The sequence below is a fragment of the Leiobunum rupestre genome, chromosome 8 (genome assembly GCF_980474605.1).
Source record: "Leiobunum rupestre chromosome 8, qqLeiRupe1.1.hap1, whole genome shotgun sequence".
NCBI classification, from domain to species: domain Eukaryota; kingdom Metazoa; phylum Arthropoda; class Arachnida; order Opiliones; family Sclerosomatidae; genus Leiobunum; species Leiobunum rupestre.
Genome location: NC_143391.1, coordinates 30,848,955 through 30,863,916, shown reverse-complemented (window position 1 = coordinate 30,863,916; position 14,962 = coordinate 30,848,955). Strand labels below are relative to the sequence as shown.

The following is a 14,962-nucleotide window of genomic DNA, read 5'->3' as shown; positions in this document are numbered from 1 at the left end:
ACAATGTTTTTTTATTACATTCCTACAAAGTACAAAACATGACAAAGTTTTCCTAGGCCTAGTACATTTTATTAGTCTATAGAGTGCTTATTTTTTTTTTAAATATTTAATGTGCAAAAATTGGACAATTTTTTTTAAAGAAAATGAAACAGTTGCCATTACATTTTTTTCTCATAATTCACCGTTACTTCACAATGTACTAATTTAATACAACAGTAATTAACGTACACGAATGTTTGAAATTGGTCAATTTTCATATTTTTTTAACCTTTTTTTGCACTAGGCCCGGCCAAATCCATGGTTACAGTACTTCTTTATATCGTTATATAATTATAAGTATATTATAGTACCACATTCATCTGACATACAATACTAGAGATAATATATTTAGTTTATCGTAAGTTTATAACTCTACAATTCTAGTATTATAACCTTACGACACTACTATCATTATTATTATTATTATTAGCAATAAATAATTACTGACATATTGAGAATAATTATTTTCGAATGAAGAGCAAATTACTATCTCCTTGAAAGGAAATTTTGCTCATTTAAGGTCGATTAAGTTGAAATTTTACAGTAATAACGATTTAAATGTCTCCGAGAATATATATTTAAAATTAAATGAAACATTCTTAAATCGAATAAACAGGCGAATTCGAATTATTCGATAAAGTTTCGAATTTCCCGCCAAAATTATACGGGCGTTTTGGCACGAATTTAATTTTTTTTTTCGATTTAAATTGCGTTTTAATTTCTGTCATATTAATAAAGGGGGTTAAATACACAAATGTGCACATTTTATTTTTGCAACTTTCCCGACCGTTAACCGGTATTAAATATTGTGTCCATTATTTTTCTACCCACGTTACTTTGTACTTCTCACAATTCCATGTGTACTTGGTCCGACAAATAGGACAGTTATACGACATTTGTTTTCAGATAAAAACACTATACACGTATACACGAACCAAATTGAAAACGGAAGCCCATAAGCGGGGTAACTTCCGGTTTAATTTAGCTACGTAGGGAAAGTCGAGGATCAACTTGAGACAGAGCAACCTTAAAGACCGAGTAGGACTTTGGGTTTCTGTCAAGTTGATGCCAATTGGATGACTACCGACTTTCAAAAAACCGCATTCATCATTTACTATCACGCGCATTTGGTACAACACTGATGACGACAAACAAAATCGTGGTAACCAATAGTTAATTCTAAGCTACTGTTGCTAGTAAATAATTAAAATTTGGGTGTCAAATGATGATATTTTTACGAAGACGTGGGCAATACCCGACAAACATTCCTAGCACTAAGAAATCCTCGTTCTCGAGCGAAATCGTTCAGTGTAGTGGCCAGGGGGTTGAAAATTCTTTGACAAGTGTCTTATTTATTTTTAAGTGGTCATGTCTGAGTGTTAATTGGTACCGCTCGGGGGCAACCATTTCTTAATAATAATAATTAAAGGATTTATCAATTATAAGTTATAAATGCATTTCGTTTACACGCTCTACGCTACTTTTTAAATCTAAATAAAGTCGTAAACGTCGCTACTTCTACTAAGATAAAATTTTATCTACTTTCGCGTGTAAAACGAATACCTCAGGCGAAAACTTAACAAAAAGGGACTGATACCAACGAAACGGATGTTTTCCGTACTATAAACGGAAAGTTGAATATACACGTTTAATTTAGTAGACTCTTTTTGAATATATTAAATCTCCAACCAAACTGATATGTATTTATATTATCACCCGTATTTAAACGCGACATTGTTGTTTTAAACGGAAATTCATTATGATATCGCGTTTTTAATTTGTAACTACATATTGTTCCCGAAGAAAATGAAATCTTCTTATTTGGGTGTAATTTGGTTATTTCCTATAGCTACGAAGTGAAACGGTTCGCTCTAAGAAAGGCGAAAATGAAAAATGAACAACGACAAATGGGATTTAGAGTCAATCCTGGAGCGACCTTTTTAGGTCGTCGGCTTCGTCATTTTAGTCGAAACCTTTTTCTTCTGAAAATTAAACATTTGGGTCTATTTTTATTATTCCTTGGTTAATTAGAATGACGAAGACGGATTAAAGCTCTTCATAATAGGGAATCTACTCAATAATTTATAACATAAAAAGGGATTTTATTTTTGGTACATTTTTTGATATTTTTTAATTTTTTTTTGTATTTTTTTTTTCAAGTTTTATTTATGGCGGGTAAACGGCTTTGACTAGAGTTGACTAAGGCACGATAGATCATTCCATTATAGATATATTAATGAGTAACATATCGGCGGATTGGTGTGAATATGTTTGTTAAACCGATTACCCTGAATGTATGCTGCTTGCTTTTACGTGTCAATCACTGAGTTCGTAGCCAGGGGAGCCCATCATTTTGGTTCAGCTCTATTCCGTCTCAAAAACCAAAAACTCTTATTTTTTTAACTTTAGAAATATTTCCAAATATAAAATCGAACCGCTCGCTTCTCGGCGTACGCGTTACTACTTTTCGAACAAGGCTCAGAGAGGAAACATTGAGGAAGGCGGTGACGGCTACGTTTAAGGAACGGCGATTTGAAGAGTCTTTTTTTAAAGAGAATACGGAATGGTTATTTCAGCCAATCTATAATATTAAGTAGGAATGAATTTTGATGGGCTGCAGCCAAAGCTTTGTTCCCTTTAAGAAATGCCTTTGGGACCATCGGGCAAAGTTTGAACCCGCGGATGAAAATCAATTCAAAGGAATATTTAAACCAAAATTAAAGTTTTCGAAGGGACGCATCGTTCAAAATATTAAAATAAAATCAATTTAAATGAAAATCAATAAAAAATTTAAAATCTTGTCTACAGAAATGAACCGAAAGAAGCCCACCAGGGTTTTTTTTTGGAATAAACTAATTTACCGAATGCGTCTCTATTTTACTACTTACGTTAAAAAATCAAATTGAAAGAGAAGGCGAGACCAATTATATCAAAGTAGTTGAATTATAGCAAAAATACTTGTTATAGTTACGTATCTTACCCTGTAGCTGAGGTTATGATATAAATATTGAGAAAGCGTTTATTTTGATCTATATATTGTTTGACACACGCGTAAGCGATGTTTACACTATTATGAAAATTTTAACGAATACACGAATGATGAAAAAATTTTATATTTAAATTAATATTCTACAACTAGCGTTTGTTTATTTTATTTGAAAGCGATCATAATCGAAGGGAGAAACCAAGTCGAAGACGAACACGGCGGGATTTTGACGCGACTGTCGCACTTAGCTTCAATGGAGCTTCGGTTTGCGGGGGACGAATAAAAATGCCGTAGTATTTTTCCACATTTTTTTAGCGTTATTTGTATCTTCGTTTTTTGCGGCTTTCAATAAGGCTCGCTCAGCATTCTAGAATTATTGGGGATTCGTACAATTCACATCGATTAAAACGAAACGTTTTGGGAGAAATCCGATGTAACGTAAAATTTCGCGGGATATACGCTACATCTATTTTTTTTTAGGCTACTTCCTACTTATATATTCACTAAAACGTCGTAAAAAACGAGGATTTAGGGTTTATCCCGCCAATTAGATCTTTTTCAAGGTGAAATACCACTCTAACCATATGTTTTTCAGAGTCACTTTTCGAAATATAAATAAAATAAGTTTGACGAAAAAATACTAAATGTTATTTAGTTTTACCCGGTGGTTTTAGGCGTTTTTATTGGCGGTATTTCACCGTAGACAATCGGATTTATTCGGCGGATAAATGTCCCTTGCAAAGGTAGGGGATTCTAAAACTATAATCATAAAATTAATAAACGAATTGATTATAATTTAACGAGATAAAAAACGTCTTTGGAAGCAACTTCATGGAGACTAAAATATACTTCGTTATCTATACAAACCGCGCTTCTGATTGAAATGAAATATTTTAACTCGCTACTGAAAGCCGCATTCGTATCGAAATTACAACCATGAAATTGCTCAGCCGTTTTACCAAAAATGTGTAATTCATATAAGAAATTTAAATTATTTGAACCGATTAATTAACCAATTAATAAATAACTAATAAAATTAAAAAAAATAATTATTCAAACGTTATACATTAATTGACGTAAATAAAGAAGAAACTATTTTTATATTAAATATTTTTTTTTGTATTTTTTAATTTTTATGTGTGTGTTTTTCGGGGTACCGCCTCTTAAGAGATTTCACGATTTAAGGCACTCAACTGTTTTTCTTTGTCTTAAATAGTGTTTTATCATTCCCATTTTTTTGCTGTCATATCGGGAAACTAAATGGGTGTTTACTTCTTTAATTAAACGATTATCTACGATTTCTTCATATTTTCGCTATAGTGTCTAAAGTGGAGTGAAAAAGTACCCGTCAATGGCTGCCTATTTCAACTCGACTATAGAAAAATTCCCAAGGAAAAACTATATACTATATTCGCCATATTTGCATAAATTACTACTTAATAAACACCCAAAATAGTTTTTCCTGAGTTTTTTTTTAAAGCGACGTTAATTTTTTTCTCCTTTCACAAAATTTCTCATCGTTTCTTTCCCGTAATTCCGAAATTTCAACTTTTTCTCGCCAAATTTGCGGAAAAACGAATGGACCGACCCCGTCCCGAAATAAAGCGGCAACGAATATTCGCGTAAGAGGACGAAACAAAAAAGTCGTCTGCTAAAGTTTAGAATTACTTATATATAGACGCCGAGGCAGACGTATTTTCTTTAAGTTTCGTCTACTTAAAAAACAAAAAAGAGAATTGGTAGCCGCCAGATTCGTCGGAGGAAAGATCGGTCCAGACCGAAGTTCTTCATCAGTTAGAAAACAAAAGACTCGAAACGCGAGAAAAAGCTTTTAAACGTTGTTTTACTCTTTTTTTTGGTCAAACTGCTTCGTGAATCCCTTGGAATGTTTTACCCCTATTTCGACCCCTTTTGGTTTCTCGTGATTGGTTACCCCAAAAATAACCGGGGAACCGTTTTAAAATTAATATTAACTTATTAAATTCAATTTATAATCGAGTCAAAGTAAATCCTTAGCCTCTTTATCTTCGCGAATTTAAAAGAATTCGTGTAAATAAGTTTTAAAACGAGTGCGAAGGCTAATTAGACCCCTCCGCGTTTAATAAGGAAATTAATTAGTTCATAAAGTTTAGTTAAATCTACAAATTTATAGTTATGATTCGATAAGGCCAAGTGCTAACGAGAGTGCTCAAAAATGCTTTTTTTTGTAACCTATCTAAAAATCAGAGAAACGATTGAATACCGAAAATTTTAGCGTAAATTTTTTTTTAATACTTTTTAAATGTTTCTTATACGAAAATTTTTATATTTGTTTTTGCGCGTGGCTTGGATACGTTTTTAAGGCACCCAAAACGACTCGCAAACCGAAGGAAGTTTCGATTTAATTGTTCAAATTAAATTTAATAGTATATAAATATGAAGACTCCCTCGCTAGGCGAGGAATGAAGATTTTCTACTTAATGGTGACCGATTTTAAATTTTATCGGGAGAGAAAATTTGTTGGGTCGATTACAAAACGCTTTACCTATTTTCTCCAAGTAATATTTATATGTATAAACTAATTAACCACTCCTCCATCTCTATTTTATTTAAATATATTCAACGAATTGTTTACGATCTATAACGGCGTGAATTTTGGTTGCCGAAATAGCTACTACGTCGAGGGGGAGTCAAACCATTAAGAAATGTTTTTCGAATTCAAATTAAGAATGGCACCAGACCGATAATGAATTTAAACTTCCGTAACTTTTCTCACTAGTTTTAACTCCCTTTTGAAGACGGAATTGTAACCTCATCTGGCGTAGAAAAATGGCTAACTAGCGTTAATATCGATGACAACATCGGGGACCCTGGGATGAATATTTAAATATTAAAACGAAATCTACGGGCCTCCAGATTGTCACGGACATTCGCGTTCCATAATTTGAATTTTATCTTTTAACTCGACTAATTAGTGAAAACTATAAACGCATTCGAAATCCGAGACTCGTCTAAAATTTCAGCGCGCTAAATACGAATTACATTCGAGTATTTTTTCATTAGGAGAATCAAGCCTTTCTCTCGATTTACAACTATATACGAATTCGTTTTTGTTACAAATATAATTTTTGGGTTTGGTTAAATCTTTGTAGAAAATCTATCTTACCGGAAATTGCGTGTATTCCGTTTCCGGAAGGACATGGAGGGTAATGGGAAGGAATGACGCGTTTTAATTTCGATAGATGAGAGAACAAGACCCGTTTGAGAGTCTCAAGATCCGGCGGTCACCCCAAAAAAGATAGAGATATAGTGTCCGATAGAGATACAGTGTCCTCGTCGTCGGCATCGTCATTGCGGTCAGATTTATTGAATGATGTTGTCTTCGGGCCTGATTATCGTCACTACCGGGGAGTCCATCAAATTATCTTTGCTGCCAAAAACTACACGGTAAACGGGAATACTCATTAGAAAGGAAATCGGAGATTGGAAGAGAGTAGGTCAAAAATAGCTCAAAACGCCTGTAGAAGTGTTTCACACGCCCTACACCAGTGTTCAGGAAGAAGGACGCTACCAGGGTTGCTCGCTACTAAGATTTTCAAGGATTTTCGAAATATAGAAAGCGAAATAAAATAGTATTTACTTATGTAATTTCATTAAATCATTTAACCAAAATGATTATATAGAAAAATGTTTAGAGAATTGTTTCAACGTTCTACAGGGTGTTTCATAAGGTTATGTAAAAAGTTTAAGGAGTTGTAGGGGTTGAGTTGAGAAGTATGCCTTTTCCCCCCCATTTTCCTACGATGAGTTAAAAGAGCGCCAGAGAGCTTCAAAGTGTGGCCCTCTAGCCCCTGGAAGTAGGCTGCAACAAGCGCAAAACCAAGCAGCAATAAAATGCGAACATTACGGTTTGGGTTCGTGTGATAGGTAAAAAAGGACCTTGTAAACAAATCGAGGTAACCAGCGTAAAAAAGTAAACTTAAACAGTATTTAAAGTCCCTGCTGCCTGGTTTGGCGCTTGTTGCAGCCTACTTCCAGGGGCTAGTAGGCCACACTTTGAAGCTCTCTGGCGCTCTTTTATCTTATCGTAGGAAAATGGGGAAAAAACAGGCATACTTCTCGACGCACCCCCTACAACTCCTTAAATTTTTTGCATAACCTTTTAGAACACCCTGTATATTTCAAAAGTAGTTGGTTTAAATAAAATGAAACTATTTGAATGGGAGGAAAGAAAGTAATAATTGGAAAAAGGCGGAAAAAAGCGACTCACAAGAATCATCGGCCGTTTTGAATTGGCTGTTATTCGGAGAGACGGGAATGTGCGAATAGCTGTTTCGAGTCAAGCTGTTGCAGTGCAGGCTTTTGCTGCGCATGCTCCTGGTCGGGGATCTCCAATCGGGCCCGGCTTCCGTGCCCACGTGCGACGCCATCGAGCTGGTAATGCTCGGAAGCCGGATGTCCAAGTGAGAACCCTTTTCCGTGACAATCTAGGTGACAACGACCACCGTATTACAAGGTTGATCGAGGACGTCCAGGACGACGTACTTACTTTGTCGTTCATAGCGTAGAGCTTGTTGGTGATGTCTCTGGCAACGATAAGCGCGAACACAGCGGCCAAATGGGTCTCTTTCACCAGAAGATATTCCAAATTTTGACGGTGCCAGAAAAGGTAGCGACAAGGCGCGGCGGCGACGATGGACACCTGGACGCCAAATACTCATTGTAAGACTACAATCGGATAGCTCATTGCAAGACTACACTCGGATAGCTCATTGCAAGACTACACTCGGATAGCTCATTGCAAGACTACACTCGGATAGCTCATTGCAAGACTACACTCGGATAGCTCATTGCAAGACTACACTCGGATAGCTCATTGCAAATATAGAATCTTAAGAAATGGCAACTTTTTCGTCTCCGGGCACTTTACGCCTATTACCTTCGGGTAATGGTATAACGTAAGCCTCATATATAGAATGCGTGACTAAACGTATAAATGGTTCCCAAATTTAAATGTCGAAAAAGTATCTCAAAAAGAAAAGTAATTCTTGCAAGCAGAAGGTAATAATAATAATAATAAAAGTAATAATAATCAGCTAGGCTAATACCTAGGGTATCACCTTAGGCCCAAGTCATGGAGCGACTTTTAATGCCTTTAAACAGGCCACGCGAGACAACAGCTCCCTACACTTTCTATTACCGTACTACCTTACTTTATTATTCACGTGGTAACTTCATTTAATCTAACCTTAATCTAAATTAAATTAACCAAAATATTTTTAAAAATAAACCTAGAAATTTCATAGACCACGGAAAAGAAACAATGCTTTTTGTGATTGGATTTTGCCGGCTATAAGCGAGTCTATAAATAAATAATGCATTCTGCAGCCAACAAAATTGGGAACCGTTGCTACTTTTAGTCGCTTTTGATCCCGCGCAAATCCTTTAGCTTTAGAACCTCGAGCTAAAAGCTCAAGTATAGTGGCCATTTCTTTTCTGTTTTACAGTCTATGGACACTCTTTAGGGATATACCTTGAATTTTTCGTCTACACCCGATTTACTAGATTCAAACTCTGGCGAGTCTAAAAATTGATTGGGAAGGATGTGGTGAAGGAAATGATGATCAGTCATTACGTTGATTCTAAACAAGACAAAAGAAACAGAATCTCAAAGAGAGGGTACTAGAAACGTGGCCAATAAAGTTCGAACTCGACTAACTTCCCACTGATGAGCAATCCTAAGCGGTCAATTTTCGTTAAGTTCTGCATGGCGTACGCTTCACCGGCGTGGAGAACGGTTAAATGGGCATACTCCGAGCTCACCATCTTCTTAAAGGTCAAACGTGATACCTGCAAACGTCCCCCGATTGAAAGAAAACTATTTTACAAGTTTATACGAGTGGTCAAAAATAACGCAAAAGTATAAAATATAAAGTTTTGATGGTTGGTGTATTTTGAAAAAAAAAAGAGAAATGAGTTGAAACAAACTTTTCAAATTTCGAACGAAGTCACGCAACCAGGATCAACATAAACACGAAGAGAGAGAGATGGAAAAGGGGTAGTGGGAAAGGTAAATCACCTGTAACGGTTGAAACAACTTTTGATACACGGCCTCCAGCTCGCTCGGAAATTTGACTTGACGCATCGTATACAGGATGTAAATAGTCTGGCCTATATTGACGAGCATAAAGCTAAAATTCCAAGAAAAAACGTCAGCGGCGCAGATGATGTTCCAGGCCCAAGTCGAAAATAGCAAGAAAGCTACGCGCGAAGAGACAGTGACTGAAAAAACCACCTCGAGATGAGCGATGGAAAACGCGACGCGTTCGTACCTAGAATGAGCGATCCGTGTAGGAAAAGGACGCCGTACCTGCCGTTGGGAGCCAGGTAGGCGACGCAAAAGCAAGCGTTGGCCAGTTGAAAGAGGAGATGCTGGGGGTTTTTCCAGGAGGCGCAGGGGAACCTCCATCCGTTGAAGGACTCGCTGCTCGAACTAGATTCGTTGGCGAAGAGACGCGACGAGGCCACTCGCGCCACTGTCTCCGCACCACCGCTTCCGATCAGGGTATGGCTCCAAGGAGGTTGAGGCGGCGACGAAGAAGGGGCGGAGGTGCCGAACCATCGAGACGAGAATGACGCCATCGTGGCCGAGACCAGCAGTTGCGCCAGCGTGGTGACGTTCGCCGAAAGCGACGAGCTGCCGTTCATTTTCTGCCCCTTCTTTCACGACGACCTTTCACATTTCACTGCGAAAACGTAAAAGTCGTTTTGGTAAACTTTGATAGCGCCGGCCTGACGCCGTAACTAAACTAAATCTTACGCTAGCCATCTTTGAATTAACGACTTTCAACCATATGTTGAAACTCGCCGAGATATAGTCAATCAATAAACAGTACCCCGATGTTGAAGCGAGAGCCCCCTCAAGGAAGGTTCTACCTAAGCCTATTACGGACCATTCCCAATCGCGACCCAAGACCTCACGTTCGCCACCGATATAAACGAATAATTTTATTAACGAGTTAAAATAGTGATAAACCAACTATAAACGCTATTTATTCCAATTTATCCACGCGAGAAAAGGGGAAGATAAGTCCTAAGAAATGGCATTTATAATCGCGCACGCGCCTTTGCTTTAGTCTCGTATACGGAACCAGTTACAATAATGTCGCGCAGACTATACCATCCGCGGGTTAAAGCGGGACTATCGAGTAAGGCGGGGAAACGGTTTTGGATCTCCGAAATAAAAAAGCGACTTCGCGGCGGAAGGCTTAACGAAGACGATAGATTCCGGACGAAGCGAATGTAAAGAGATAAAGTAAATACTCACAACAACAATTTGCGGAACGCCAAAGTTGTCGAAAAGAAGAGGAGCGTTTGAACGGGGATGACGGCGCTCTGTCGCCAGCCTTCTTCAACTCGCGGAGACGGACAGGAATGCGCGTTTCTCGGGAGCCCCTCGGCCCTTTTTTTGACAGTCCACTATAGCACTCGCTGGATCGCTTAATTCCGGGGGAACCTGGCGCCTGCGCCGTCGCCTCCTCGTTGTAGTGACTCAACCCGGCGACTAGCAATGGGGATTTCTCCACACAAATCGGGACGTTACCCAACAGCGCCATCGAAGCTCGAAACGACGTAAAATCGGCGCGTTTTCGAGACGGGAGAACGGCGGTCGGTGGAGCCGATAGCGGGGTGCCTTTTCCCGCGTGTTTCTAGGGAAACCGGCGTATTCGCTCCGCGCAGGCGCAATCGCGAAGAGCGAGGGAAGATGCTTTGGAGAAATGGAGATCTCCGGGAAGAGTCGCCAGTGACGCGCTGGCGATTACCAATCGATAAATTCGAGGGAATTTTCGCTCGGATTCGGGGTGCACGCATTCGGGATCTTTCTGAATCACCTGTTTCCAGGAAAATGAGCGGACGGGAGCCGCCGGTACTCCTCGCGATCGAATTACAAACGCGTTTTTGCAATTAAAGAAAACAATTAATTCCGTTGAATGGGGACCACGGATTATTGGCAACTGCGATCGTGAAACACGGAAAGACCATTTACGCGGCTCGGATAATTACGAAAGGGGTTCGGCTCCAATTACTCACGACTGATTTAGGACAAAGCGATTTCCAGTATAGCAATTCCCTTATACCGTATATAGTTACGTAATCATTACAAACAGTTCAATATTTCGGTAAAAGATTAATTAAATTTAAAAGGTACAATTTGGCGTACCGGTAACTATTTCGTTAATTTGAACTTTTAAGTAGGGCTCGGCGGAACAGATAAATTAACAAAAATTTTGATTATTCATAAAAATTTGAGTTAACTGTTTATTCATGGATATTATTCGTGGTTATAAAACAATTTAATACGCAAAAAATAAGTTTTTTTTCGGATAGTTTTCGGTTATGGATAAAAACAAATAAAACGGATATTTCTTATTCTAACCCCGAGCTCAAACCAGTAACCATAAGTAACGTAATACGCGTAAGTATGACGCGAAAAAATATCGGTTAAATAACAGTTTATCGCGGAGCTTTTGCGTAAACGGAAGTAACGAAACGAAAAAGAAACGCGTCATTTCCCAACTCTCATTTTGGGAAACGTTACTTCCAGGTTAGTTTGATGGAGGCAAATCGGTAAGAGACGGCGAAAACTGAAAAAGGTTGCTCATCCATCAAAACAGGGTTTATAGTCAATAGAAGAAACCACTCTATATAAACAAGAGCAAATCGTGATGACCCATTTTTGGAAGAGAAAAACACGAAATGGAGCTTTAAACAGATCCACAGAGAGAGTGAATATATTAGGTATTTGGCAAAAACAGTCTGTCGGCAAACACTGAGTCAAGCGCCGCTGCGGTCCCCTCGTATATTCCATCCTTAGTAATGGTATATATTATTATAGGGGGGATTCGAGAGGCCCGCTAAAAATGTTCCCAGGCTCCGATACGCGCATTCAATATTAAAGAGGAGAGCCATTCTTCGCGGCTCTCCTCCCGAGGGGTCTTCCGGGCAATACAACGGGGATGCCGCGTACGTTCATTTGCCAAACAGAGCCTTATCCCAACGCAATAATTCATACAGAGCTCAAAACACCGGGGACTTTCGACGAATCCAACTACGGGACATGACGATTGCGATCGAGTATGACTGTACCAATACGGAAGCTAACTCCATTACGGATGGGGAACGTTCAATTCGCTTTTAGGGAAAGTAATTCGAAGAACCAAAATAAATTGTATAAAGTATATATAGTATCATAAGCCTATCATAAGGTCCCCATAAGTAAAGGTTTAGCGTAGAGCCCCATGTTTACGACATTGTTCATGCGAGAAGAAAATTAACGTACGACGATAGGGCAGTATATAGCGACATGTTTTTCAAAATTTCTACAACAAAAATGTTCTCTTACTTGGTAGAGCAGCCACGCTCGAGATGATAAATGCCACTGAAACGCGTCTAAATCTCCCTTTTGAATAATAAATACCTTCAGAAACGCAACTCTTAGTACTAAAAGCCAGTTTAAGGTTAGGATAAGTGTTAATTTTAAGTTTTAAAGCGATAGTATTGTGAATAAGCTTTGGCTACGGTGCTCGCGTGGGGATTAATCCAAGGTGGTTCTAAGTTTAAAAACTTTCGCGCATTCATCATGCATTTTTTGAAATTTATTTCAGAAATGCATAGTAGCATGATGTAGCCACTAGGAGGGGAATACCTACCTCTTAATAAAGGGTATGTGATCGTAAAAAATTTGGCCAAGACCTTTGCTTATGGGGACCTTATGATAGGCTTATGATAGTATTCATTTTCCTATACTGGTAATATTACTGTTTTTTTTCCATCAAAATACTTGTGATAGTGCGGATCAAAAGTTGTTATTATAGCTATTTTCTAAAACAACCTCGTATCACTCGTAAAAACGCAGTGTAGTTTAACATTTTTTAAAGTAATTTTTATTGGTATAAATTTGGCACTGTTTCAAGTGTTCTTTTACACCCTCAGAAATGTAGTAGTTTGACAGAGTAGTTAGACATTTTTTAAAACCCTTCACAATTTGATAGGAGATTACAACACTTCTACTTCACTTCTACAGGCTTTGAAAACCACCTTTACAGGTGTGGTATAACATGGTCATTGTATATGAATAAAATTATTAATATACTTTTTTTGAAAAAGGAGAAAAAACGAATTTTGTGCACAAGATAATTTTTAAAATATTTTATTTTAAAACATTATTTACCCGACTAGTTTCGGACACGTTATCGGACCGTCATCAGGGGTATAACGTGTCCGAAACTAGTCGGGTAAATAATGTTTTAAAATAAAATATTTTAAAAATTATTTCGCGCACTTAAAAATTCGTTGTTTCTCCTTTTTAAAAATAAGTATATCTGTGCAAGTCGCTAAAAACTTAATCAATATTATTAATATAGTTTTAGATCATGGATTTCGTTGATAAAGGTAGCTTTAACATAAATTTTAATTACCGTAGATCCAATTATTGTACCGCCAAAGACAAGATCGTTGAAATGGTTTGGAATTGTCCTTTATTTGTTAAGCCATAAGTTTATAATATACCAGCTCCCTATAAGTAAGAATCCGCCATAGATTTACCGATAACAGCGATTTATCCCATAAAAAATCAGAACCGGTATACGTGACTCCCTGCGGCGACTTTTTGCCCTATCTTTTTATTTTCTTCAACTTCCGTCGGTAGCGGAAACGGCTATCTCCATGGATACGAGACGAACAGAAGCGCGCGAAGTTAGCGCGTACAGCGGAACTAGCCATAACGACGCTTTTTTTGAAATTTGACACGGGCGGCGATGGGTTTGTTGCAGGCCCGGACTGGCCAGGTCGGCTGGTCGGTGATCGCCCAAATTGCTTAAAATAAATGTTTCCTAAAGGTCCTTTAGACACGTTTGACGTAAAATCTAGTACACTTTAAAAACATTGTCGAAGGACGGACTTATCTCGAATCGATCTCGTTGGGAATTTAATCAATGCGTAATATTAAATTATCGGTAGAACAGAACCAACGAGGGAGAAAATTCCAGACTCCGGTATATTTGAAGCACTTGTTTGTTGTGAAATTAGTCACAACTGTCCGTTTAGAATGTAGTGTAGTAATCGAAAGAGATTTTTAGTTATTTAATTAACTTTCGCACAAATAGTCTCTTACTCTTATAAAGTATTTTATCAAGAATTCAGATAATTTCAGGTACTACGCTATTAGGTGTGAGTTGCTGTTACTTTATATTTTATAAAGTTCGTAACAATCAATACTAAACACAAATTGGAGAAATAGATCGAAAAGTAAGTTTATATTGGCGATTTTGTTACATGAGTAACGTTTGTTATATTTTAACAATACTAACGTGTAATAAATTAAAGGCCAAAGGCCTATGTTAAAAGTTTTCTGAATTTACTAACATTAACCATGTGTTTTTTTTTAGCTGTAACGTAATTATGTATTTTTTAATCTTAAGTATTTGTTATTTGTTGTCCTCTAAATAACCATTTAGATTTTTATTTCATACTCCCCATCGCCCAGTAAGGAGGCCCCTCTTCTGTCCCTAGCCGAGGGCCCCCAAAGGAGCCAGTTCGGGCCTCAAACGTTGGCTGACGAAATCAATGATTTCGGGGAAATTTAAACCAAACAACTAATGTGTCAACATTTTGGAAGAATATTTTATTCTTTCAATATGAACAGGTATTGCCGTAAAATATTCGTAGTTTAAAGCTTATATCTTCGCGACAACTCGCGTTAGGCTTGAGGAGCTTCGATCCCGTCGTTGAAACGAAACTGGATTCTACAGGCAAGCTCATATTTCGATTTTTCGCCATCAGATGGCGACTTCGACGTCTTGGGAGAAATCGCTGTTAACGCACAGTCTATGTACGATTCTACGTTAAAGGGAGCTAGTATATTATAAACTTATTATTAAACCCATATTTGCAACCGCT

General features: G+C 37.8%; 1 protein-coding gene across 1 annotated transcript; it reads right to left on the bottom strand.

The window, feature by feature from the left end:
- Window positions 1–37: 37 nt before the first annotated feature.
- LOC149933128 (popeye domain-containing protein 3-like) lies at window positions 38–10,466 on the bottom strand. The gene is made up of 8 exons (XM_090155680.1): window positions 10,332–10,466; window positions 9,337–9,750; window positions 9,084–9,265; window positions 8,724–8,854; window positions 8,538–8,646; window positions 7,554–7,706; window positions 7,275–7,491; window positions 38–6,444 (listed from the first exon to the last, which is right to left on the bottom strand). The coding sequence occupies exons 2-8, from the start codon at window positions 9,710–9,712 to the stop codon at window positions 6,368–6,370; spliced, it is 1,245 nt and encodes a 414-aa protein (XP_090011806.1). The 5' UTR covers window positions 9,713–9,750; window positions 10,332–10,466; the 3' UTR covers window positions 38–6,367.
- Between the last annotated feature and the right edge of the window lie 4,496 nt (window positions 10,467–14,962).

What these genes read in the sequence shown, in the direction of transcription:
- LOC149933128 (XM_090155680.1), bottom strand. Translation starts at nt 9,712, where the DNA reads ATGAACGGCAGCTCGTCGCTTTCGGCGAACGTCACCACGCTGGCGCAA. An exon ending in ACACGGATCGCTCATTCTAG is followed by an intron (nt 9,266 to 9,336) that starts GTACGAACGCGT and finishes CTTCGCGCGTAG; the next exon opens with CTTTCTTGCTATTTTCGACT. An exon ending in AGTTGTTTCAACCGTTACAG is followed by an intron (nt 8,855 to 9,083) that starts GTGATTTACCTT and finishes GGACGTTTGCAG; the next exon opens with GTATCACGTTTGACCTTTAA.